This window comes from Neophocaena asiaeorientalis, unplaced genomic scaffold (assembly GCF_003031525.2).
Source record: "Neophocaena asiaeorientalis asiaeorientalis breed wild unplaced genomic scaffold, Neophocaena_asiaeorientalis_V1.1 scaffold540, whole genome shotgun sequence".
NCBI classification, from domain to species: Eukaryota; Metazoa; Chordata; class Mammalia; order Artiodactyla; family Phocoenidae; genus Neophocaena; species Neophocaena asiaeorientalis.
The window spans coordinates 3,970,070-3,996,059 of NW_020172141.1; the positions used below are offsets into that span (position 1 = coordinate 3,970,070).

General features: G+C 38.4%; 1 protein-coding gene across 11 annotated transcripts in view; it reads left to right on the top strand.

Annotated features, from left to right (window-relative positions):
* Positions 1-25,990, top strand: part of NCOR1 (nuclear receptor corepressor 1) — a 141,924-nt gene that overhangs the window by 14,478 nt on the left and 101,456 nt on the right. For all 11 annotated transcript variants that reach the window (XM_024753426.1, XM_024753421.1, XM_024753463.1 and 8 more), the window contains exons 2-5: positions 6,642-6,819; positions 14,082-14,215; positions 20,341-20,533; positions 25,411-25,593. In XM_024753426.1, the coding sequence (XP_024609194.1) occupies positions 6,712-6,819; positions 14,082-14,215; positions 20,341-20,533; positions 25,411-25,593 (618 nt within the window). In that variant the 5' untranslated portion in view covers positions 6,642-6,711. The remainder of the gene's footprint in view (positions 1-6,641; positions 6,820-14,081; positions 14,216-20,340; positions 20,534-25,410; positions 25,594-25,990) is intronic.

Genomic DNA, 25,990 nt, shown 5'->3' on the forward strand with positions numbered 1-25,990 from the left:
GGTGGTTTTTTTGTTTTGTTTTAATTAGTAGGAAGGAATGGTTTATTTTTATTCATTTATTTATTTTTAACATTTATTTTATTTATTTTTGGCTGTGTTGGGTCTCTGTTGCTTTGTGCAGACTTTCTCTAGTTGCGGCGAGTGGTGGTTTCTCGTTGTGGAGCACGGGTCTAGGCGTGCGGGCTTCAGTAGTTGTGGCATGTGGGCTCAGTAGTTGTGGCTCGTGGGCTCTAGAGTGCAGGCTCAGTAGTTGTGGCACACGGGCTTAGTTGCTCCGCGACATGTGGGATCTTCCCGGACCAGGGCTTGAACCCATGTCCCCTGCCTTGGCAGGCGGATTCTTAACCACTGCGCCACCAGGGAAGCCCCTTGGTGGTTTTGATGGGTGGTCTCACCGCACATCTCAGCCCCTCAGAGTAGCTCACTACCTGCTGAGAAAGCTGCACAGCATCACAGAGAACACTAGCTTCTCCCATTTTTGCCGCTGACAACTTTGTGACATAGAGAAATGATTGAATTTCTCTGTGCTTCAGATTCCTGGTCGAAAGCGCTGTTAGTTGGGCCTTGTCGGGGAGCAGGCAGGAAGCAGTCTGGGAGGCGTTGGCCCTCTTCTCACCCCTTCCCTGGCTGCTGCTGGGACAGCAGGAACAGTGCAGTGAGTAGTAGTAAGGATGGTAACATTTTAAAAGTTGCTTTCTCTTAAGTTTTCTTTTAAGGTTAGATTGAATGGCAGTTCTCTAGAAAATTTTATTTTCTAAGCCTAGCTGGGTAGGAATTTGGATCAAGTTGGCGCACTGAATTTTGCTCTTCCCAAATCCCTTAAGATGATGAAAAAGAAAAAAGAAAACTTAAGCCGTGTGTCAATAATATATAGTATTGTTTTCTGTATTTCGAACATATGTATCATTCTACAAGTTGTTTTCACCAAGCTTTACTTTTTTTGAGGTTTATATGTATTGAAACATAGCTGTAGTTTATTCATTGTAACTGCTGTATAGTATTTTATCATATGAATATGGAATTTAAGCTGTCTTCAAATTTGCCTATTGCACTGATGCAATAAATATCCTTTTGTATGTACATGTGAGTTTCTCTAGGGTATATCCTGAAATTGCTGGGTTGTAATAAGAATGATTCACATTTCAGATCGGTGTGGAAAGGCAGACATGTTTAGTAAGAGTTTTGTTTGGATAATTAACTATCAAGTAGTAAAGAAAATACATCTAGACCCCTACCTTACCATTCTTTAGAAAAAAAATTTAGATGATTAAGGAGCTAAATGTATTAAAAAACTTTAAGAAGTGTAAGAGGGGAAAGTAGAAGAATATTTGAAAATTTTGGGGTAGAGAAGGTCTTCAGAAAGACAAAACAAGTTATGAATGCTGAAAGAAAATATTTGTAACGTAAGGTCACACACCAGCAGAACCCCATGCAGTCTCCGCCACGCAGTCTCAGGCCTGGCCTCAGTCACCCTCTCCCTCACTCCCCCTCAGCATCCTTGCTTTGCCTTAGGGCTTCTCTAGTTTCTCTCCATGGAATGCTCTTGTCTTTTCAAGGCTTTGGCTCAAAAGTCATCTTAGAATATAATTTATTACCCAAACTGGGACCGTTCTGAGAAGGAAATGGAGCATACTTAATAACTGCACTGGGATAGTAGTTGTAAATTGGGTCTGTTTCAGGAAATTGGGGCATACGGTCGTCCTAGCTGAGATTGGCTTTCTACCTGCCAGACATGTCTCCCTTTCCCTTCTCCCATCCTGTTTTATTTATAGCACTTTATCATAGTATTTTGTGGTCACTTATTGTCTACGTCACCTCAAGATAAGATGCCAACATTTAGAGCTGTTTAGAGCTGTTGACACACAGTATATACTGTTCAGTAGATGTTAACTGAATACGTACATTGATATTTCTGCCTTTGGCCTTGAAGTCTTGTGAAGATGTGATAGACACATGAAAAATAGAGAAGTAGTGGTTTATACAAATCATACTTATATAAAACAAAATGTTCTCATTTATAAGAACTTTTTTTGTGGCATGTTCTAAGTAAAATTTTTCATTAGCTAAATTTCTTAAAAAACAATTTTCTGAGCTTGTGTATTGGATATTTAGGACAGTTCCTTGAGAAACATCCTCAGGCATTCATTTTTGGATATATCTGTATTGAATAACCAAATGAATTCCTAGAAGTGGAATTGCCGTGGTAGAGGATATGCATATTTTCAAGGCTGATGCTGTATAAATTGCCATTCTTTTTTAGAAAGCAATTTGTACCCATTTTACATACACACCAGTAATGTGTGAAACAGTACCTTTTTCTCTAAACCCTCACCAGACACTAAGCATTATTTTTTAATATTTTGCCAGTTTCTTTGTTTTACTTTTCTGTCATTATTGAAGTTGACTTCATTAATTTTATTTCCTCTGTTAATCTCATATTTCTGTCATGTCTTATATTTCTGTTGCGATCATTTTTTCTTATTGATTTGTAAGATACATATGTATATGTATATCACAATTTTGCTGTTGTGCTTTTTCTGGTTTGCGGTTTGCGATTTTAGGGTGTCTTTGTTTTACAGAAAAATTTTTTCTCTGTCAAAGATAACAATCTTGTTTTTTGTGCTTTTGGGGGTTGTGCTTAGGAGGGTGTCCTCTGTCCCTTGTTTGTATATGTTTCTGTTAGGTTTCTTGAAAGTCCTGCACACGTTACCTGGTCTTTTGAAGGACCTCAGATTGGAAATCACTTTGGGAATATCAGTGTCCTTAATTTTCTTGCCTTATCCTAAGCGTCAAGGAACAAATTAAAGAGACAAAAAGCTTTCTGGAGAGAGATTTAGGACAGAAACCTAAGACTGGATGCAGTAACTCTCTAATACTGTATTTCAGCAAAAAGATGTCTTTGCTTATAAGATACTGTTATTTATCTCTAAGATGAAAGGAAAAGTACTACTCATGAAACCATAAAATGCTAGTGATTGTGGGATGGATATTGACTTCAGAGTTTTTAAGGTATGAACATGTGGGTATTAGAATTCGTGAACTATGGAATATGTCAACTTGGACTGCAGCACAGTTGTTTTTATTTATTTTTTAATAAATTTATTTATTCATTTAACTTTTGGCTGCATTGGGTCTTTGCTGCTGCACGCGGGCTTTCTCTAGTTGCAGTGAGTGGGGGCTACTCTTTGTTGCGGGGCGCAGGCTTCTCATTGTGGTGGCTTCTCTTGTTGCAGAGCACAGGCTCTAGGCACGTGGGCTTCAGTAGTTGTGGCACACGGGCTTCAGAAGTTGTGGCTCGCTGGCTCAGTAGTTGTGGTGCACGGGCTTAGTTGCTCCATGGCATGTGGGATCTTCCCGGACCAGGGCTCGAACCCGTGTCTCCTGCATTGGCAGGCGGATTCTTAACCACTGCGCCACCAGGGAAGCCCCAGCACAGTTGTTTTTAAATCTTGTGGTTGCATTGTATAGTTTTTTTGCTTGTTTGATTTTGGCTAGGTAATTTTTTTAAAAAAGCTTTATTGAGATATAATTTATGTACCTTAAAATTCATCCATTTACATTGTACAATTCAGTGGTTTTTAATATATTAGAGATATGTGCAGATACCACTACAGTCAATTTTAGAACATTTTCATGACCTCAAAAAGAAACCCCAATACAATGGAATATTATTCAGCCTTAAAAAGGAAGGGAATTTTGATACATGCTAACACATGGATAAACCTTGAAGATTTCTGCTAAGTGAAATAAACCAGTCACAAAAGGACTGGTGACTCATATGATTCCACTTATATGAGGTCCTTAGAGCAGTCAAGTCCATAGAGACAGAAAGTAGAATGGTGGTTCCAGAGGCTGGGGGAGGGGATGGAGAGTTAATGTTTACTGGGTGTAGAGGTTCTTTTGGGGAAGATGAAAATGCTCTGAAGATGGATGGCGTGATAGTTGCACAACAATGTAAATGTACATAATGCTACAGAAATGTACACTTAAAAATGGCTAAAATGGTGAATTTTATGTTATGTGTATTTTACGACAGTGAACAACAAAAGAAACCGCATACACTTTAGCCATCACCTACTATTCCTCCACCCACCCCACCATCCCTAAGCGCCCACTAATCTACTTTCTGTCGCTATGGATTTGGCTGTTCTGGACTTTCATATGAAAGGAATCATCAGTCACTATGATTGGCTTCTTTTACTTAGCATATGTTTCAGAGTTTGTCTAAGCTGTAGCGTATATCAGTGCTTTGTTCTTTTTTGTGGCAGAATAATATTCCCTTGTATGAATATACCTGATTTTATCTATCTGTTCCTTCGTTGATGGACGTGACATTTGGATTGTTCAAGGTTTGTATAGTTATTTTGGGACTTAACTTGAGATCTCATGATTCTAAGATGTAGAAACCTACTCCACCTGTATTAAGCAAAGAGGACTTACTGTGAGACTATGTAGGCCGTTTAACAGGTATCCAAGGAGAAAGAAAGAAATACAGCACCTTCTCTGGGGGTTGATTCAAGGAGTGTGAGCCTAGGCAGTTCCCAGTGTGTCTCAGAGGGCCTTTGAGGTCTCTGGGCTCCACTTCTCTGCTCCTGTTCTGGTCTGTGTCTGCACTGGCGTCCTCTGCTCCCCTGTAACTTCTCTGGCACATGCTCTGGCTCACCTTGACTCCTACTCCGGCCACTTCGCAATAGCTAATGTTCTCAATTCAGATTCCTGGAGGGGGATCTGATTGGTACAACCCGGGTCCAGTAGAGTAGTTCACTTGACATAAACATCATGTCAAAGCCACACCATAACAGGGCCAGAGTTTCTAGGAGTGCAGGGTAGAAGGAGTGCAGAGACCTGGTGTGACCTGCCTCTGCAGGGCACTCATGCTAGTCAATCTGAAGATGGCCTGATTCTCTAGGCCAGTGGTCATCAAACTTTCTGGCTTCAAGACTCCTTTTATACTCTTAAAAATTATTTGGGACTCCAAAGAGCTTTTGCTTATGTGGGTTATATGTGTTGATATTTACCATATTAGATACTAAGATGGGGAAATTTAAAAGATATTTATTTAAAAATAATATAAACCCAAATCTTAACGTAAATAACATTTTAATAAGTATTTTCCAAAATATGACAAAAAATTTGATGAGAAGAGTGGTATTGTTTTACATTTTGGCAGACCTCTTCTGTATCTGAAAAGAAGGTAGCTTGTTTCTCATTTCTGCTTCAATCTTGCAATATGTTTTTTTTTATATATATAAATTTATTTTATTTACTTATTTTTGGCTGCTTTGGTTCTTCGTTGCTGTGCGCGGCTTTCTCTAGTTGCGGCGAGCAGGGGCCACTCTTCGGTGCAGTGCGTGGGCTTCTCATTGTGGTGGCTTCTATTGTTGAGGAGCATGGGCTTTAGGTGTGCGGGCTCAGTAGTTGTGGCTCGCGGCTCAGTAGTTGTGGCTCTCGGGCTCAAGAGCGCAGGCTCAGTAGTTGTGGCTCATGGGCTTAGTTGCTCCACGGCATGTGGGATCTTCCCGGGCCAGGGTTCGAACTTGTGTCCCCTGCACTGGCAGGCGGATTCTTAGCCACTGTGCCACCAGGGGAAGCCCCAGTATGTTGTTTTGATGGACGTTTATGGAGAAAAGCTAACCTCAGGTAGACATGTATTTAGAAAAGGGAGGGGGTATTTTAATAGCCTTTTAACATAATTGGGGATATTCTTTGATATCACACCCAAACCAGACAAATGGTAAATTTTTAAAGGTTAGTTACTGTGTAGAATCTGAAACCATATTAGTAAACCTTTCATATTCTGTCACATTAAACATTTATTGGTTTGTCTTGCGCCTATTTATTTACCTGTGGTAAAATGTTTTGTACTTTAAATAAATATTTCATTTACGCCTTATTTTGTAATTCTGTATTGGTCATTTGGAAAATATTGATTCATTGAGTTATGCAGATCTTCAAATGTCATTATGTAATATCACACTTGTTAATACCACCACCAGTCTTGCCAGAAAAATCTTTAAATGTGGGGAAGCCGTCAGGCTCATGGTGACAGATGGAAGTTTTTCCAAAATCCTCATTTTCAAAAAAAATTTGGCAGTTGTTTTTCTTGAAGTGATAGGCTCACTTTGTTCTTCCTTGAAAGCTTTTCTATCCCTAATGCCTTCTTAGGCTGCCATTTTGGGGCAGAATTATTTAATAAAGACAATATTTCTTCTGCACAAATGCTTACCTTATGAATACTCTTGAATCCTTTTAACAGTTGACTTTTTCACAACCCCCAAATTTACAGCCATAGATTTTTGTTTTTGCAATATGTAATATTTGTGTTTCAGATATTTACTGAAAGAAGGATGTTTACTGAGCAGTTGCTATGTGCTGGCTCCTGAGCTAAGATTTTATGTGTGTTCACTTTATGTAGGTACTGGTATTATTTGTGATATGTTAAAGAAACTTTTTTAAGTGTAGAGGAAAAGACCCATTGATGTTTTTAAAGCCCCAGTAACTTCTATTATATTAAGTAAGTAATATGAGAGAAAGCTTTTACTGATAATAGTGGTTTTGTTTATGCAGCTATGGTTGTGTTATTGGAAGCACACCTGGTGCTTTAGTACTTATCAATTCTTTTCTTTCCCCATCCTGTTTAGGTGATTTCCTAGAAGCATGATTGTTTGTTGCACTTGATCTCACAACCTGGTGAGGACTTCTTTACTGATAATGTCAAGTTCAGGTTATCCTCCCAACCAAGGAGCATTCAGCACAGAGCAAAGTCGTTATCCTCCCCACTCTGTTCAGTACACCTTTCCCAGCACCCGTCACCAGCAGGTAAGGAACAGCTATTGTGCAAGTTGCATACGTATTTTGTGTTTTTCTTTACTTTTCCCATTTAATACATTTGTTGGTCAGAAACCAAATACAATTATATATATATAATTGTTATATATATATTTTTAATGGCAAGAACCATTCTCAAAGGTGGGGGACCAAAGGTTAGGGATTAATTATATTTATCTTCTTATTGTGAGTTTATGCCAGATTTTAGGAGGTGAACATGTCTCTGCTTCTGATTGTAGGAGTTGTTGATGGATAGAGAAGAATCAATTGCCTAGAGTTTCTAAGTTAAGACCTTTGTTTATGCGCCAAGTTCTGGTTGAGTATTAAGCTGGCCGGATGACTTGGCTTCTCTTGAGTGAGGGCCAGGTCCTGTACTAAGGTTTTCTGTATGTGTGTTTACTCTATGTAGCTACTGGTATTATTTGTGATATATTAAAGAACCTCTGCCTTGAGAGATTTGATGGTAGGAAGATGAGCTTGCATGATTGTTTTACCTTGTGAAAAATAAAATAGGTGAAATTATCAGCTTAGAGTGTGCCAGGGACGGGGGTGTAAGAGGTTTGAAGAAAAGAGAAGGGAAGGGATGAAATGGTCATTTTGGAGAACAAGAAAGCACGCTTACCAGCAAATATAGTTGAGTACTACTGGGTACTACCGAGGACTCCTTTAAAGCATGGTCATGATTACAAAGTGAGAAGGGACATCCTTACCTTGTTTCTGTTTAGGGAAACATTCAGTCTTTCACTATTAAGTATAATATTAGTCGCATTTTTTTGTAGATGTCCATTTTTGGTTGAAGAAGTCACTTTCTGCTGCTAGATTGAGGATTCTTACATGGTTAGGTGCTGAGTTTTGGTTGTGTGTCCTTCCTGCCCCAGTGCTATTCATCTGATTACTGATTTCCTAGATTATTGTTGCTGCTGCTTTCTTTTTTTTTTAATCGCCTTTGGGATTTACTTTATGTATAATAAAATTTTATTATTTGTGTACATTTTGACAAGATTCCTACAACCGTAAAACCACCACCAAAATGAAGAAAGAAAAAAATGTCTATCACCCCAGAAAGTTCCCTTGTGCCCCGTCCAGGTCAGGCCTCCTCCCCCACTTCCCACAAACCTCAACTCCCAGGAAACTGTGGTCTGCTTTCTGTCATAACAGATTACCTTTGTCTTGAGTTTCACATGAACTCTTTTGTCAATGGCTTCTTTTCTGTCCCATAATACTTTTGAGGTTTATCCATGTTCTGGCGCATCTTGGTAATTAATTTCTTTTTATTGCTGGGTATGGATATACCATAATTTGTTTATCCAGTCACTTATTCCAGTTTTTGGTTATTACAAATAAAATTGTTTAGGAGATACGTATCTATGTATTAGCTGTGTCTACTAGATTACATAAAGAAGCTTTGCCTTCTTTTCTTATGGTATTCTTGGGAGATACGTTTTTAATCTTATCAAGTCCATTTTATTAATTTTTGTCTTTAATATTTCTTGCTTTTTGTGTCATATTTGAGAAGTTTTTTGCCAAACTCAAGGTCACTAAGATTTTCTTCTATGTTTTCTTCTTAGAGGCTTTAAAACTTTAGGTTGTTACATTTAAGTTTGTGATCTATTTTGAATTACATTTTGTTTATGGTGTGAAGTAAGGGTTGAAGCCATTGTTTTGCATGTGGGTATTCAGTTCTAGAAATCATTTGTTGAAAAGATTATCCTTTCCTCACTGAATTGCTTTGGCATTTTCATTGAAAATCAGTTGATCATATATATGTGAGTATATTTCTGTTCTCTCTACACTGATATGTTTTGTCTTTCTTTATCTCACTAATGTGATTTTTCTGTGTAAACAAACATTTAATCTTTTAATAAAGCACTGCACACTGTCTTGATTATTAGAGCTTTATAATACCCTGAAGCTAAGTAGTGTGATTCTTTCCTGAATTGTTGTTTTGGATATTCTAGCGCCTTCACATTTTAGAATCAACTTGTCAGTGTCTACAAAAAAGCTTGCTGGGATTTTGATTTAGACTGTATTGAATCTAGAAATTAATTTGGGAGAGAATTGACAACTTTGAATGTTCCTGTCCATGAACATGGTATATCTCTCCATTTATTGCAGGTCTGCATTAATTTTTCATAGTAATGTTTGGTAGTTTTCAGTGTACAGGTCATGTACATCTGTTGTCACATTTATTCTTAAATATGTAATATTTTTAATGTGGTTGTTACTGGTACTTATTTTTGAATTTCAGTTTTCAGTTGTTCATTGCTGCTATGTATATTTATCTTCTATCCTGCAAACTTACTTGCTACTTCTACTTGCTTTTTTATGGATTTCATAGGATTTTCTATGTAGGTGATCCTGTAACCTGAGAATAAAGACAGCTTTTGCTTCTCTCTTTCCAAACTAGATGTCTGTTCTCTTTCTTCCTTGTTGCACTGGCTAAAATACCTAGTACAGTGTTGAATAGAAGGGGTGAGAGGGAACATCCTTGCCTGGTTTCTGATCTTAAGAGGAAAGCATTCAGCCTTTCACCATTAGGAAGGTTATTAGCTTGGGAAGTGTTTCTTCCCCCTGTATTTTCTTAAAGAGTCATTGTAGGATTGGTATTGTTTGCTTCCTTAGATATTTGATACAGTCTAAGCCATTTGGACCTAGAATTTTCTTTGTGGGAAGAATTTAACTGATAAATTATTAACTCAGTTTCTTTAACAGTTATATTTCAGATTCTTTACTTTTTCTTGAGTCAGTTTGGGTATTTTGTTGTTCAGGATACTAAATTTATTGCTGTGATTTATCATACTATTTCCTTATTGTTTCAGTGTCTTTTAGATCTGTTGTGATGTCATTCCTTGTGTTAATAAGTGGGTTTTTTTCCTTTTTTTCTTTATTAGTCTAGTTAGAGGTTTATCAGTTTAATAGATTCTTTTCCTTGAATAACTAGCTTTAGTTTCATCCATTTTTTGCTTTTTTTTTGTATTTTACTGATTTCTGTCCATATTATTTTCTCCCTTCTATTATATAATTGCCCACATATATGTGATTTCTGACTCCTTTCACTTCTTTGTATATATTCAGGTTTCCTTTTGCTACATTTTCTTCCTGCCTGAAGAGCATCATTTATTTCTCTTAGTGCAGGTCTTTTGGCAGTGAACTTGCGCAGCTTTTATTTACCTGAAAAAGTTTACTTCAACTTGAGTTTTGAAGAATGCTTTCACTGGATATAGAATTCTAGGTTGACAGTTATTTTCTTTCAGCATTTTAAGAGATGTAATTCGTTGAACTCTGACGTGTTTGGTTTCTGACCAGAAGTCTTTGCTCATCCTTATCTTTGTTTATTTAAATATATCTTTTTCCCCCTCTGGTTACTTTTAAGATTTCTCTCTTTATCAGTGTTTTTCAGCAATTGATTTTGATGTGCCTTTGTTGTGCTTTTTGAATGTATATGTTACTGACTTTAGCATTCACTGAGCTTCCTGCCTCTGTGTATTCGTCATTTTCATAAAATTTGGGCAGTATTCAGCCATTTTTTCTTCAGGTATATTTTCTGTCTACTCGTAGTTTCCTTCTGAGACACCAGTTACTCCTATATTATTTTATGCTACAGGAAAATTTGTACCCATTTGCTTCATTTTGCTATGGTTTCACGTTCACTGATCTTTTCTTCTGCAGTTTCCAACCTACTGTTAATTTCATCCTGTGAAATTATCATTGCAGGCATTGGATTTCTAATTTTTGATTAGAATATGAATATTGCTGGATTTTGCTGTATTCCTTTAAAGAAGGTTGGATTCCTTTTGGTAGGCAGTGAAGTTACTTTTGAGCTTTATTTTTAAACACTCTTAAGGCAAGTTTAGAATAGTCTTTATTCTAGGTCTAATTTATCCTCCAATTCTGAATTTGCCACTTCTGGGCTATCTACTGAATATCTCGTGTATCCAGTGAGATTTCTTATCTCTGGCTGGAGGAAATTTGAATGAGGTCTGGCCCTGTATGAGCTCTGGGAATTGTTTGTTTTATCATTCCTTCTAACAGTTCTTTCTTCAGAAGTTGTTCTTAGTTCAGCCTTTAAAGACTGGGCTATGCTCTTCCTATGCATTACAGATTGGAATTCAGCCAAACACTTAAGGGAACACAAATTCATATTTCAGGAAATATTTCTCTGTGTAACTCCCTCCTCTCTGGAAGTCTCCAGAAATTCTATCTGGCTTTCCCAAACTAGTATGGTTGCTTCTTCAATGAATAAGATTCTGGAGCACTGTTTGGATGCAGTTTGGAAATCACCTCCAGGCAGAAAGCCTGGATTATGCTAGGACTCCCCCATTTGTGTCACTTTTCTCAGAGGTCAAGTCCTGTGCAGCCTATTGTCCGATGTCTGAAAGGAATTCCTACACTTTGTCCGGTTTTTTTTGCTGTTTACTGTGGGAATGTAGTTTGGACAGTGTTACTTGCTCATAGCTGGAAGCAGAAGTGCACTGTTGTTTCTTTCATTTCGCTCCTTACTCTTCATTTGTCTTGCTGGGTGCATCCTTTAGGAATTCTTTCAGAGACACTGTCACTGGTGAATTTTCTGAGTTCCGGAATTCTGAAAAGTCTGTAGTCGTAAAACTTGAACGATGATTTGGTTACTGAATTTGTAGGTTCAAATTTGTTTTCCTCTGAACTTGGAATATGTATTTGTGTTTCGTTCTGTTCAGTGTTGCTGATGAAAAGTCTGCTTTTATTATGATCCTTCTCACTTTCTAGGAAACCAATTTTTTATTATGACTAGTAGTAGAGTATTCTCTTCATCTTTTGTTTTCTCAGATTTTGATATGTCCAGTGTGGATTAATCTTTTAAATCTGCTCAACTTTTCTCTTAGGCCGTTTTAAATCTGAGGTCTGTGTCTTTTTTAACTTCTGAGAAATGCTATTCTATTATTCACAGAATATTGCCTCTCACCTGTGGATATTGAATGTTGGAGCCTTTTACTGTAGCTGCCATTTCTAACTTCTGTAATTTCTGTATCTTTGTGCTGCTCTGTGTTACGAGAGAATTCCTCAGTCCTGTCTTTGCTTGCATTTGCCCTTCACCTCTGTCTGTTCTACTACTGTTTAATTTCAGTGATCAACTTTTTACTTTCTTTAATTGCTATTTGGTTCTTTTTGAGGATATTTTTAATACTTTTGTGACCTTTTTCACTTTCACTTAATCTTGTCTCTATTTCTTTGGATGTAAATTCTTTATTTTTTGAGTTTTGACATACTTTTTTTAAAAAATGATTTTGTCTTCAGTGTTTTTTCTTGTTTATGTTTTCAACTTTGTACCTGATATATTTTCATAGACTGTGTATGAGATAATCTTTTTACTGTTATTTGCTTCTAATGAAAGGTTCTGGACCGCCTGTCTTATTCCATGTTTCAGTCTGGCCAGCTCTACTTTATCTGTTTGTGATTTTCTAAACTTTTGTTGATATATAATTCATATAACATAAAATTCACCATTTTTAAGTGTATAATATAGTGGTTTTTCATATATTCACTATGCTGGGCTACCATTACCATTATTTAATTCTAGAACTTTTCCATCACCCAAAATGGAACCCCATACATAATAGTAGTCAGCCGCAATTCCTGTCTTCCCTCTGTTCCCGACAACCACTAATCTACCTTCTGTCTCTTGATTTGCATCTTGTAGACGTTTCATGTAAGTGGAATCATATGTGGCTTCTGAATCTTTTTTTTTTTAACTTAGCATTATGTTTTCTAGGTTCAACTATTTTGTAGCATGTATTAGTACTTCATTTTTTTAAATGGCCGAATACTATTCCATTGTACAGATATATCATGCTGTTTATCTATGTATGAGTCGGTGGACATTTGGATTCTGTCTTCTTTTTGGCTATTGTGAATAATGCTGCTTTGACAATTTGTGTACAAATTTTTGTGTGTGGACATACGCTTTTAGTTAGTCTATATACCTAGGAGTGGAATTCCTGGGTTATTTGGTAATTCTGTGTTTATCTGTTTGTGATTGTTAATATCTTTTCAAAAGAAGCTTTGACCTTTTCAACAAAAAGTCAACAAAAGAAAAGTAGAAAAACAAACATAAAACACCCACCTAGAATGATGGAAAAACTATTACTCTTAACTAGCAGGTTGATTCTCTGGACTTCTGTTTCTTAATTTGTAAATACACGTGGATTTAACTAGATGGCTTCTGTGTCCCTTCCAGTTTACCCATTTTAAATTTAAGATAGGAATGCTTTTTAGGATTTCATATTGAACACAAGGGTTTGAGACCTTATTATGTGAATAATATAGATTAGGAGTTATTGTGATATGTTATTAGAAGAATAAATCGAATATAGGTTGAGACTTCCCTGGTGGCGCAGTGGTTAAGAATCTGCCTGTCGGGCTTCCCTGGTGGTGCGGTGGTTAAGAATCTGCCTGCCAATGCAGGGGACGTGGGTTCGAGCCCTGGCCTGGGACGATTGCACATGCTGCGTAGCAACTAAGCCCATGTGCCACAACTACTGAAGCCTGCGAGGCTAGAGCCCGTGCCCTGCGACAAGAGAAGCCACTGCAATGAGAAGCCCGCGCACCACAATGAAGAGTAGCCCCCACTTGCCGCAACTAGAGAAAGCCTGCATGCAGCAACAAAGACCCAATGCAGCCAAAAATAAATAAATATATTAAAAAAAAAAAAAAAAAGAATCTGCCTGCCACTGCAGGGGACACGGGTTCGAGCCCTGGTCTGGGAAAATCCTACATGCTGCAGAGCAGCTAAGCCTGTACTACACAACTACTGAGCCTGCACTCTAGAGCCTGCGAGCCACAACTACTGAGCCCGTGTGCTGCAACTACTGAAGCCCCCATGAGCCTAGAGCCCGTGCTCTGCAACAAGAGAAGCCACCGCAATGAGAAGCCCCTGCACCGCAACCAAGAGTAGCCCCCGCTCGCCACAAATAGAGAAAGCCCACGTACAGCAATGAAGACCCAATGTCCCCATAAATAAATAAGTAAATTTTTAAAAATTAAAAAAAATATATAGGTTGAACAGGAAATCTCATTTTGAATTCTTTTGAATGATATATAGTTAATGTTGATTGTTTTAGGTTATGGGAAAGAGTAAAATCAGTGAAGGATTGAAACCATTGCTGCTTCTTTCCATACTTAGTGGACCATAACTGCCTTTGTTCATTTGTCCTGGGTTTGGTTTCATGATGCTTTTCACTTCTTGGTTAATAATTAGTTTATGATTATTTTACCACTAGGAGTTTGCAGTCCCTGATTATCGTTCTTCTCATCTCGAAGTCAGTCAGGCCTCACAGCTCTTGCAGCAACAGCAGCAGCAGCAGCTTCGCAGACGACCTTCCCTGCTTTCAGAGTTTCACCCAGGTTCCGACAGGTAACAGGCTTTTTTTTATGTTTCCAGCCAGGACTGAACTTGTGTCATTTATTTTATTACTTTAATTTTGTTATATTTATCTTGTAATCTTATTAACCAAGCTGTCATTACAGTTTATATTTTGAGCTCTTTTATATTTGTTGACCTTTTGGAGTAGTTGTCACAATAGTTAACAAACTCTTAAAAACTTGTTTCCAGAGTTCGGAGTTAATGCTGTGTAGTGGGCAGTCAGGTTGACCTAGGTTTGAATCCTGGTCAGCTGTTGTGGACTTTGTAGCATTGTGTAAACAGGTGTTCTCAGTTCAGGCTGCATATTAGGACCACCTGGGGAGGTTTAAAGGCTTGATTCCCAAGTCCCATCCCAGAATAATTAAATGAGTCTCTGGGATTGGGCCCAGGTCGTTCTCATTTGCAGACAGGGTTGCCAGTCAGTGATTTAGACTTCTCAGACCTTAGTTTTCTACCTGTAAAAATGAGGATAATAATGGCATTGTCTGCAAAGGATAAGTATTTGGTCAGGTAATGTTGGCCCCGTCCATGGCAGGTACTCATTTTCTCCAGCGTCCTTACCATTTCTGTGGTCTTTTACTCCATTCTCACTCTTGTTCGAAAGGATTTTGAAGTTTTGTTTTAGCAGTTTTGTAAAGAAACTGATTTCCTATTTTAAAAATATGATTACTCTTTAGGTTTTAAGATGATAAAAGGTTTGAAATTATTCGGCCATGTTTAAAATCATTGTAAGATGCATTTCTTGGTGAAGGTTGTGGAGAGAATTCAGATCACTCTCCTCTACTATCTAGCAAATATACGAAGATGGTTTTTTTAAAAAGGGCTAAAAATGCACCCTGCATAAAAAGGAAAGGATACAGCCACTGCCATAAACTTGGAAAAGTGGCATTCAAGGAAGGAATGAGAATATTGCACAACCTGGCCTCCTAGTTCCTGCTTTCACTCGCAAAGAAGCAGTGTTGAAGAAAGAAAGAAGGTTAGTGTAGTCGTAGGATTTCTCATGATTGCTCCGTAATTTGGGAAGACATGAGTGGGGGTGATGATGTGGTGAACGGTTGGCTTAGGAATCCCCATTATGCTGTCCTGCAGGAAGGATAGTTACAGCGTGCCGCTTTCCAAAGTGCTGAGCCAAAGGCCTCAGGACTGCTTTACATGTGCGGCTGGTAGAGCGGGCCAGGATCCTTAGCAAAGGCTGTCACAGCCCCATCCCAGTTTTCCCCTGATTTGCCCCACTTTTCTGTTTCCTCAGGCTATATACTTCCAGAAAAGTTTTTTGTGTTTTGTTTTTGTTTTTTTTTGCGGTACGCGGGCCTCTCACTGTTGTGGCCTCTCCCGTTGCGGAGCAACAGGCTCCGGACGCGCAGGCTCAGCGGCCATGGCTCACGGGCCCAGCCGCTCCGCGGCATGTGGGATCCTCCTGGACCAGGGCACGAACCCATGTCCCCTGCATCGGCAGGCGGACTCTCAACCACTGCGCCACCAGGGAAGCCCCAGAAAAGTATTTAGAAAGCCATATCCAGTCCTCCATCTGTAGACAAACACATTCCAGGCAAAGTGGGGATGAGCAAGGAAAATGCCCACACACCATTCCACACCAAAGAGGAAGTCTGGGTAAGGTTGCTCATAGTATGCCTGAGCAGGAGGGTAAGGGATGCCATGAACAGGGAAAACATACTCCTGGAAAGGAAGATTAAAGCAATACAGTGTTCCAAAAACAAAGACCCGTGTGTGTAAAGAAGATGAAAAACAAAGAACATGGCCCATGAGTGCTGTGCACTGTAGAACTTAAAATTAATAATGAAGTATTCAAAAGCAAAATAAGGCAACCATATCAGATAAACGGAAGATTGGATATTCCTGTGCCCCCAAGACCACCATTTTAAATTCAATATATAAAGTGAGAAGGAACAAGGAATAAAATAGATGTGGCTGAAAGTCAGACCTTTGTCTTGGAAGAAAGGTCTAGAAATGATCACAGTGGATACAGAAGAGAAGGACAGAGATTAAAGCAATTAGCAAGAAGTGGATAAATAAGGAAGGCAAATTAAAATCATCCAACATGTCATAAGAACATGTGTTTCCGAGGTGGAGAACCTGGTAAAGAAAAGGAAATAATATTCATAACTTTAAAAAAAACCCCACTTTTTTCCCCTTTAAAGTGAAGGAAGAACTCAGTAGGTTGATAGGACATACCTTGCTCCAAGAAAAATTTGCACAGAATGATCAATACCGAGACAGATCCTGGTTATCATTAAAGTTTAAGGCTAAGTAAAAGAATTAGGAATCCAGGAAGCAAAGCACAAGTCCTTGATAGGGGGAAAAGAATCTGACAGAAGATATTAATAGTAGAGCAATAGCTACAGAGTTCTGAGAAAAAGAAATTGAGATCTAAGAATATTATATCAGACACGTTTAAAAGCAACAAGCAGACGTTTTTAGACATGAAAGTACTGAGCATCTAAAGCTTCTTGAAGAATTTCTACATGATGGAATCCAGTCAAACAAAGAATGGAAGCTGTGGTAAAAGGACTACAGTAGCCATAAACCCATTCAAGTGGAAAGTCCATATGAGACATCTCGATGAATTATGGTTCTTTAATGGAATATCAGTACCAAATCTTGACAAAGTAAAAATAATATAAGTATCCCAAATCAGAGGTACGATACGTATTGGGAGAATGTTTAAAGGTATGCATTTGAAAAGTGTGTGTGGAGACCTCCCTGGTGGTGAGTGGTTAAGAATCCGCCTGCCAGTACAGGGGACACGGGTTCAAGCCCTGGTCTGGGAAGATCCCACACGTGGCAGGGCAATTAAGCCTGTGCACCACAACTACTGAGCCTGCGCTCTAGAGCCCGTGAGCCACAACTGCTCAGCCCACGTGCTGCAACTACTGAAGTCTGCGCGCCTAGAGCCCATGCTCTGCAACAAGAGAAGCCACCACAACGAAGAGTAACCCCTGCTTGCTGCAACTAGAGAAAGCCCACGCGTGGCATCTAAGACTCAACGCAGCCAAAAATAAGTAAATAAATAAATTTATCTTAAAAAAAAAAAACTGTGCCTGCAGTGATTTGATGACTTCTAAAATGGAAATATGTTAGGTTAAAAAAATTAAAATCATAATTTTTTTTAAAATAAATTTATTTATGGCTGCGTTGGGTCTTCATTGCTGCACGCGGGCTTTCTCTAGTTGCAGTGAGCGGGATTTACTCTTCGTTGCAGTGCGCGGACTTCTCATTGCGGCGGCTTCTCTTGTCGTGGAGCACGGGCTCTGGGCGCGCAAGCTTCAGTAGTTGTGGTGCACAGGCCTAGTTGCTCCGCGGCATGTGGGATCTTCCCAGACCAGGGCTTGAACCCGTGTCCCCTGCATTAGCAGGCGGATTCTTAACCACCACGCCACCAAGGAAGCCCTAAAATCATAATTTTAATTAATGCTCTTCATAATTATTTTCCTAACCCTTTAGCAAGATTTTTTTTTTTTTGGCGGTATGCGGGCCTCTCACTGTTGTGGCCTCTCCCGTTGCGGAGTACAGGCTCTGGACACGCAGGCTCAGCGGCCATGGCTCATGGGCCTAGCCGCTCCGCAGCATGTGGGATCTTCCCAGACCTGGGCATGAACCCGTGTCTCCTGCATTGGCAGGCGGACTCTCAACCACTGCGCCACCAGGGAAGCCCAATTGAGGGTAATCTTGATCAGCCAACCATCTTCATAACAAGATTTGTTGAGAAGTCCTGGATTTTCTGCTAGAGCTTCATTAATTTCAGTTACTTCTCCTGATAGAGGAGAATAGAGTTCACTAGCAGCTTTCACACTTTGCAGAGCACCGAATTCCTCTTGTCTGTTCAGTTTTCTCCCAGCTTCAGGCAGACTACAGTAAACAACATCTCCCAAAGCTTCCTGTGCAAAATTGCCGATTCCCACTCTTCCAACACCGTTTTCTGTTGTTACCCATTCATGTTTGTCTGAATTTACGACCCGACCGCAGAGCGGGCCCGGTGCGCAGCGCCCGGACGGCGCCCGCCCACGGCCCGCAGGCTGCAGACCGTGGCCCGCATGCTCCGCACCACTCGCAGCGCCATGTATGCAGGGGTGCAGAGGGTCTCTGTGCAGCATCTAGAGCGCCCCCGGCCGGCGGGGAGAGGGTTTATCTTTTTAAAAAAATTAAAATGATTAGGTACATTTCAGTAAAAAATTCATTTGATAAATTTGTTTTAAAGCTATTTAAAGATGATACTAAGAGATGATGAAAGTCAGTAAAATGTAGGGAATTTTAAGTCTAAAAGGCTACAGCGATATTTTAGTATGAAAATGTGTCTTGTTTGTTTGTTTTGGAAATACCACATTTTATTTTTCTTTTCATCAGTTGATATCTGTTTCCAAGCACAGATTTTTCTGTGGCTGTCTATATATTCCTTTTTCTTGGTCCTATACCTAGGAGTAGGATTGCTGATTACATGGTAGTTTTTTTGTTTGTCATTTGGGAAACTACCAGACTGTTTACAAAGTGGCCACACCATCATACGGTATTAGTTTTTTTTTTTTAATTATTATTATTAAAAAAATAAATTTATGTTTGGCTGCATTGGGTCTTCGTTGCTGCATACAGACTTTCTCTAGTTGCGGCGAGTGGGGGCTATTCTTCGTTGTGGTGTATGGGCTTCTCATTGTGGTGGCTTCTCTTGTGGCGGCTTCTCTTGTGGCGGAGCATGGGCTCTAGGCGCTCGGGCTTCAGTAGTTGTAGCATGGAGGCTCAGTAGTTGTGGCACGTGGGCTCAGTAGTTGTGGCTCGCGGGCTCTAGAGCGCAGGCTCAGTAGTTGTGGCGCATGGGCTTAGTTGCTCTGCAGCATGTGGGATCTTCCTGGACCAGGGCTTGAACCCGTGTCTCCTGCATTGGCAGGTGGGTTCTTAACCACTGCGCCACCACGGAAGTCCTGGAATTGTTTTCTTAATTTCACATCCAGATTGTTCATTGCCAGTGTATAGAAATAAAACTGATTTTTGCATGTTGGTTTTTTTTTTAATCCTGTAACTTTGCTCTGTTCATTTATTAACTCTAACATTTTTTGTGGATTCCTTTGAGTTTTCTACATATGAGATTTTGTCATCTGCGAATAGAAATACTTCTTCTTTTTCAATTTGGATGCCTTTTCTCTCTTTTCTTGCCTAATATTCTGATAAGAATTCCCAATACTATATTGAAAAGAAGTGGCAAAAACAGGCATCTTTGTCTTACTCCTGAAGCTTCCTACTCCAGTATTTTTTGTGACATCATTGTGAATTTTAAGGAGACAATGGGATCTTATGTCTTGAATGAGATTTCAAATTTTTGAAGTATGATAAAATTATAGACCTCAGGGTTTATTTTATCATCTATCCTAAAAACCAAACCCAGTGATTAACTTTTCAATGAAAAGTTGTTTTGTGAGACATTCGTTTAAAGCTTGGCTATAGGTAAGATGTCGCTTCTGTAAATACTTTGGTAGAAAATGAAAAGTCAAATTAACAAACACCCATACATAGTACTCTATACAGTATATCATGTAGAGAAATTAAAAACAGATTCCTGACCTTCAAGATACTTATGTACTTGGAGAAACTAGACAAAATACATGTTTTAGGGGTCAGAATTATGTATTCAAAGTACTGTTGCATTCCCACTCGAGACTTGTTTGTAAGTCTTAATAATACCTCACAACTCAAGTCGTTTATCTTTCCATGTGGCAGTTGCTGCGAAATTTGTTTTTTTTTTTCTGCTTGCTTTTATTACTGGTTGAAAATGGTGGCTCTTCTGGGCTAGATTATATTCAGTTATTATGGCATAGGTTTAAAAATACTTTAGGGATATTTTTCAGCAACTTCAAATTTTCTGCAAGTTGAAATCTTCTGTTACAACTTTCACTGCTCTATCGCCTCTACTCCCACCTACCCTGAAGAAACTTTTCCTATCAGGATTTAGGTTTAACAGTACTTTATAGTGAGGTATATATTCTCCTGGGGTGAGGAAATACATTTGAAAGTGAGCATACCTTTTATCTCATAGTACAACCAGGGATGTTAGCAGGAAGTTGTACATCACTTAAACATTTTCAAGTGATTATTTTCTTTGTATGTATTAGGCCTCAAGAAAGGAGAACTGGATATGAGCAGTTTCACCCAGGCCCTTCCCCGGCGGATCATGATTCACTGGAATCCAAGCGACCACGTCTGGAGCAGGTTTCTGATTCCCATTTCCAGCGGGTCAGTGCTGCGGTCTTACCTTTAGTGCACACGCTGCCAGAAGGGGTGAGGTCTTCTGCAGATGCTAAGAAGGTAAATATTTGTTCTCTAACCCTGTGGAGTTGTCGGTCTGAAATGTTTGTTTAGCCATATTCAGGCACAGCGCCTAAAAGAAAGTCCAGTTATGCCAGTCTCTAAAGGTTAGTGCTATGGGAAAGTAAAAATTTTGTTAAACAAAACTAAAAACCACAGACTTAATACTCCAGACTTCTAAAGTCAGTACTTTCAACTTTTTGGTAATTGAAAACAATCCGAGGACTGCTGTAAAGAAAAATTGCTGTTGAATGACATTCAATTGCTGTTGAATCTCAAGCATTTTATATCGGCTTGTTGGGTTGTAAAATGTGGTCAGACTCAAGACTACCACAGTTCTGTTAAATTTAAATTAAGTTTTAAATAATACCTTTAAATTCAGTTGCAGTTTATTAACTTACCACATAGGAGAAGACACGTTTTAGGTAAGGTTTAATTGTGCTTATAATTTTTGTAAAGAAAGTTTCTTTTTCTAATTTTTGTAAAAAATATGTTCTTGCAAATACAGAGGAAAAAAGTTATCTATAATTCTCTGTCTTAGAGGTAACTGTTATACTTTTAATGTGTAGCTATATCTCGTGACATTTCAAACAATGTGTATTGTGGATTTATGAGAAGGTTCTAAGATCAAACCTCTTTTTCTCTTATGTTTATTATTATTTACCTTTCTTTTGTGAAATGCATCTTCCTGTATTATGCCCTTATTTTGTTGCTGAGTTTATCATATTTAACTGTCTATTTTGCTTGTCATTAAATCTTCAGATTAGGAAGTACCTGGCACTTAGTAGGTACTGAATAAATATTTGTTTTAGAAAGAATAAACTAATTCTTTAAAACACTTTTAACAATAAAGTGTTAACCCCTTTACTATCATATTTTCATATCTCTTACCCCTGCCTTTTTGTTATCAAATATTTTTCCCATAAAGTTTATTTGCCTTTATGGCTAATGGCCCTGTCCACCCTGATATCAGATAAATAAATACACATTTTCTTTGAGTTTTAATGCAGTGAGAAATGATTTAAAAGATAGTGAATATGTTTGCAATTTATCTTCAAATAGATCAACTGGGAAAAAAAAAGGTAGGTGTGTGCATGTGTATAGAGACAAAGCAAATATAGCAAAATGTTACAACTAGTGAATCTAGATGAAGATATTGAGTGTCCATTATACTAGTCTTTCAACTCTTATGTAAATTTGAAAATTTTCAAAATAATAAGTTGGGTGGGGAAAGCTCTTTGTGATAAGCTAGAAATGAACTAAGCTTCTAGGAATATTGAGACCTGCTTCACTATGTGAAGTATCTGTATTATAGTCTATGGATTTATAAGAAATGTTTGAAACATTTAAAAAAGAAGGAAAGAAAGAAAGAAATACAGTGAATAAAGGTCTTCTTCCAAGGCTGAATAAATGACCACAAAGGTAATTTATACCTATGGACTTTTTTGGCAGAAAGAGATCTTAAAACTTCATCCATTTAAATAATGTGTTATGTTGGATCAGAGTACAGTTGATTTCTGTTTTATAGTAGAGAAGACAGATGTTAAGAAAAATTAAGTGACCTAGGTCGAGCCTCCTGAGTTGGAGTGAGAACCCATGACCTCTGACCCCTAGTCCTGCTCTTCCCCTCCAAGAAGTAGGGATTTTGAAAGAATTAGCATCTGTTAGTTTTTTTCTTTTTTTAATGTTGTTAAGCCCAGGTGTGTCATGTATAGGATTAAATTAGATAAGTTTGAAGGAAAAAGTTACAGTCTCACCAGTTAGAAATTGTTGTTAATTGTGCATATTTTAATGTGCTTGCTTTGTATATTGTATATAGCTTTATTTTTGCTTAAATACATACTTCTTGTGTCGTTAAGTTTACAATTTTATTTTTAGTCATATTCCATGTATGGATATAAAGTAATTTATTTAATTGCCACACATTCGGGTTACCTGTTTGCTCATTAGAACAATGACATATTTTCTTTAGGTTGATTATTTTTTTTTTTTTTGGGCTACGTGGGCCTCACTGTTGTGGCCTCTCCCGTTGCGGAGCACAGGCTCCGGATGCGCAGGCTCAGCGGCCATGGCTCACGGGCCCAGCCGCTCCGCGGCATGTGGGATCTTCCCGGACCAGGGCACGAACGTGTGTCCCCTGCATCGGTAGGTGGACTCTGTACCACTGCGCCACCAGAGAAGCCCAATAGGTTGATTTTTGTGTTTGGTGTTTTTTTGGCTGCGCTGTGCGGCTTGCGGGATCTTAGTTCCCTGACCAGGGATCGAACCCTCACGCTGGGCAGTGAAAGTGCGGAGTCCTAATCGCTGGACCACCAGGGAAGTCCCTAGGTTGATTGTTTTGGTATACAGTCTTATTTATTTAGCTAAGGTAAATTCCTGTTAGTGTAAGTAATTAGAGACCAGGGTTGGCATCTTTTAAGGTTTTCATGGGTGTATCCAGATTGCCCTGCAAAGGAGGAGAACCAGTTTTTGTCCCTGATAGCACGGTATAAGGGCTCCCAGGTCTTGTGTGCCCTTACTGATACCACATATTTACTGTTTTTAAAAAAGTCATTGTTTGATAAATTTTTAACTTGCATTTATTTGCTTGTTAGTAAAATTTAACATTTTTTCATTTATTTTTCCTGTTTTATGAATTGCTTTTTCATATCTATTGCCCATTTTTCTGTTGGTGTGTTTTTTATTTTATATTGAGTTGTTAGAGTTTACATTTTGCAAATGATTTTTTCCATTTGCATTTAAAATTTTTTATTTCAATTTTGATGAAGAGAAAATTGTTTTTTTATTTTGATTCATCAATCTTTTTTTTTTTTTAATGTCTTTTGCTGTTGGCTTTCCTGAGCTCAAGATAATGTGAATGCCTTTTTTTTGTTTGTTTGAGGCTTCTTGTGATTTGCTAATAAATCTCATATAAATGTTTGCTCTTATTTGGCTTTCATTGTGATATAAGATGTGAGATAGGAGTCTTAAATTCTTCCCTCAAATTACTATCAGAATGTTCCAATACAAAATTATAAACTCCTTGAAGATGAGCATCATGACTGTTCGTTCACCACTCTACCTAGTGCCTGTCATATAATAGGCACTCAAGGAATTTGTTTATTGTTAAATATTTAACTAGAGAAGAAGTCAGTGGAAAATACTGATTTGTAATAGTAGTTCTTAGGGCACGGATCAGATCACCTGAGGAGCATTTTCAAAATCTGCTGAATCGAAATATAATCTGTTTTGCTGTTATACATGTTATGTTACACAAATTAGCTCATATGCATATGTAAGAGAATGATATGAATATAACATGGAAGTCCTAAAGATTCGTGAATGATTGTTCCTTGCACATGAATGTTTTCAGGCTCTCAGGATCAAGCTGTCTCATAATTAAGAAATAGCCTTTGAGATAGATGAAGACCTTAAAAAGATTTGAAAAGTCTGCATTTAGTTTTCATTTAGTGCAGGTAGTACCTGGCTTAGTTAATTCAAGAACTGCTCTGCTTTTCAATGTCAAGCTAACTAATGAAGATTGGAATGTTGAAAAGAAACTGCGAAGACATTTTTCTCCTGTACGTTTTTGTTTTTAAAGGTTGATGAAAATCTTTATACCCCGAATCTGATTTTTATTTTGATGAAACATACTATTTTCTACTGGAAGCAAATGACCTCAAGGATTAACAAAGGAAGCATAAACTATAGGATTTATGGCTACCAAAGAATTGACTGTAGTCTAAATGCAAATGATATTGGAGCTTTAACAATATTATTACTTCTGTTAGGATCGCTATTGTTTTTGCTAATGCTGTGCTTACAAAGTTTAAGTAATAACCATAATCCTATTTTCCCCAGAAGTCTTTATATTAAACTATACTATTACAGAATATCAGACTTTTCAGGAATATACATGTTACGTTTTAGTTGAAATCTGTGTTCCAAGGTGTTTTGGAACAACTATCCAGGTATAATTAAGTGCATTCTTGGTTAGAACTACTGATTTCTCACAGTTAATTAATCTTATTTAATACATTGAGGGCTCTATAGTCCTAGGAACTATGCTCATTCTAGGCTTCTTATACCCTAAAGAAAACTAGTACCTTAACCTAAAATTTATCTGCTTTACAGTGTTGCTTATATCTTCGCTTTTGACTGGAGATTGGTAGGCTGTATGTGTGTGTGTGCACGCGTGCATGTGTGTGTTGACGGGGTGATAGGTTTTGGGTGGAGGGGCCTTCAATCTGCTGTAGTCCCCTGCTGGTTTGGAGCTGGAATGGGATGATATATTTGGCTGAAGAGATGTTCTGTGCGCTGTAGGGTGGGCAGGCTTAGTTGCCCTTTATGAAGGTAGGCCTGGGTGATGGTAGCAACAGAAGTTCTAGATCATTTCTCGGACTTCTGTACCTCACTGTTGGCCCTTGGAAAGTCTGAAAAGTTTTTGATAGGAACAGCCATATCACAGCTGTTACGTTGGGTGGGCAGACAGGGTATGCACGTTCAGACCTTTTGGAGTGCCATTACAAGGAAATGGCTGAGGAATTGATATCTTCCTTTGCCGTGATTGCGTTATTATTTCTGCAGAAATTAGAAGTCTCAGTATCGTTGTACTAAAGGCTGATTAGCCACTTAGCCACCTCATTCTGGATAGCTTTTAGGATCTTCAAAATTGTGAATGATATGTCTAAACTATAAACATCAGTGGTGTGGGTTTGTGTGTGTGTGAGAGAGAGAAAGGGAGGGAGGGAGAAAATTGCTACCGTAGGACTGCCACCTACAGAGAGCACACATTGCTCTGCTAAGCTTTAAAATTCACCTTTTTCAGTTAAGAGGATCTTGAAGCTGACATTGGCTGTTGGTGAGAAATCATTTGTTCTTGATTTTCTTCCTTAAAGGATCCAGCATTTGGAGTCAAACATGAAGCTCCTTCCTCTCCAATCTCTGGGCAACCATGTGGAGATGATCAAAATGCTTCACCTTCAAAACTTTCAAAGGAAGAGTTAATACAGAGTATGGATCGTGTAGATCGAGAAATTGCAAAAGTAGAACAGCAGATCCTTAAACTGAAAAAGAAACAAGTAAGTGTTTGATTTTACTGCTTAATACATTCTCAGAATGTATGTTCGTCTCCCTAAACAAGAGAATGTTGAACTTTCCGTATTTTTAACTTTACCTAAAGGAAATCATGCCTTGTATGTTCTGTGACTTGCTTATGTTTGCTGTTAGTTTCCTTAGTTTCATCCATTCATTTTCTTGTGGTATTGTCTGGTTTTATGATTCCAGATAGCAAAACTTATTTGTCTATTCTGCGTTGGCTCTTACTGGATGTGTTGTTTCTACTTTCTTGCTACTCCACACATGGTGCTATGTTTTTGGTTCACGTGTAGACAGATTTTCTAGGGCGTGTGCCCAGGAATGGCGTTCCGTGGCCTGAGCATGTGCACGTGTTCGCATGTGCTAGATGAGACCACATCT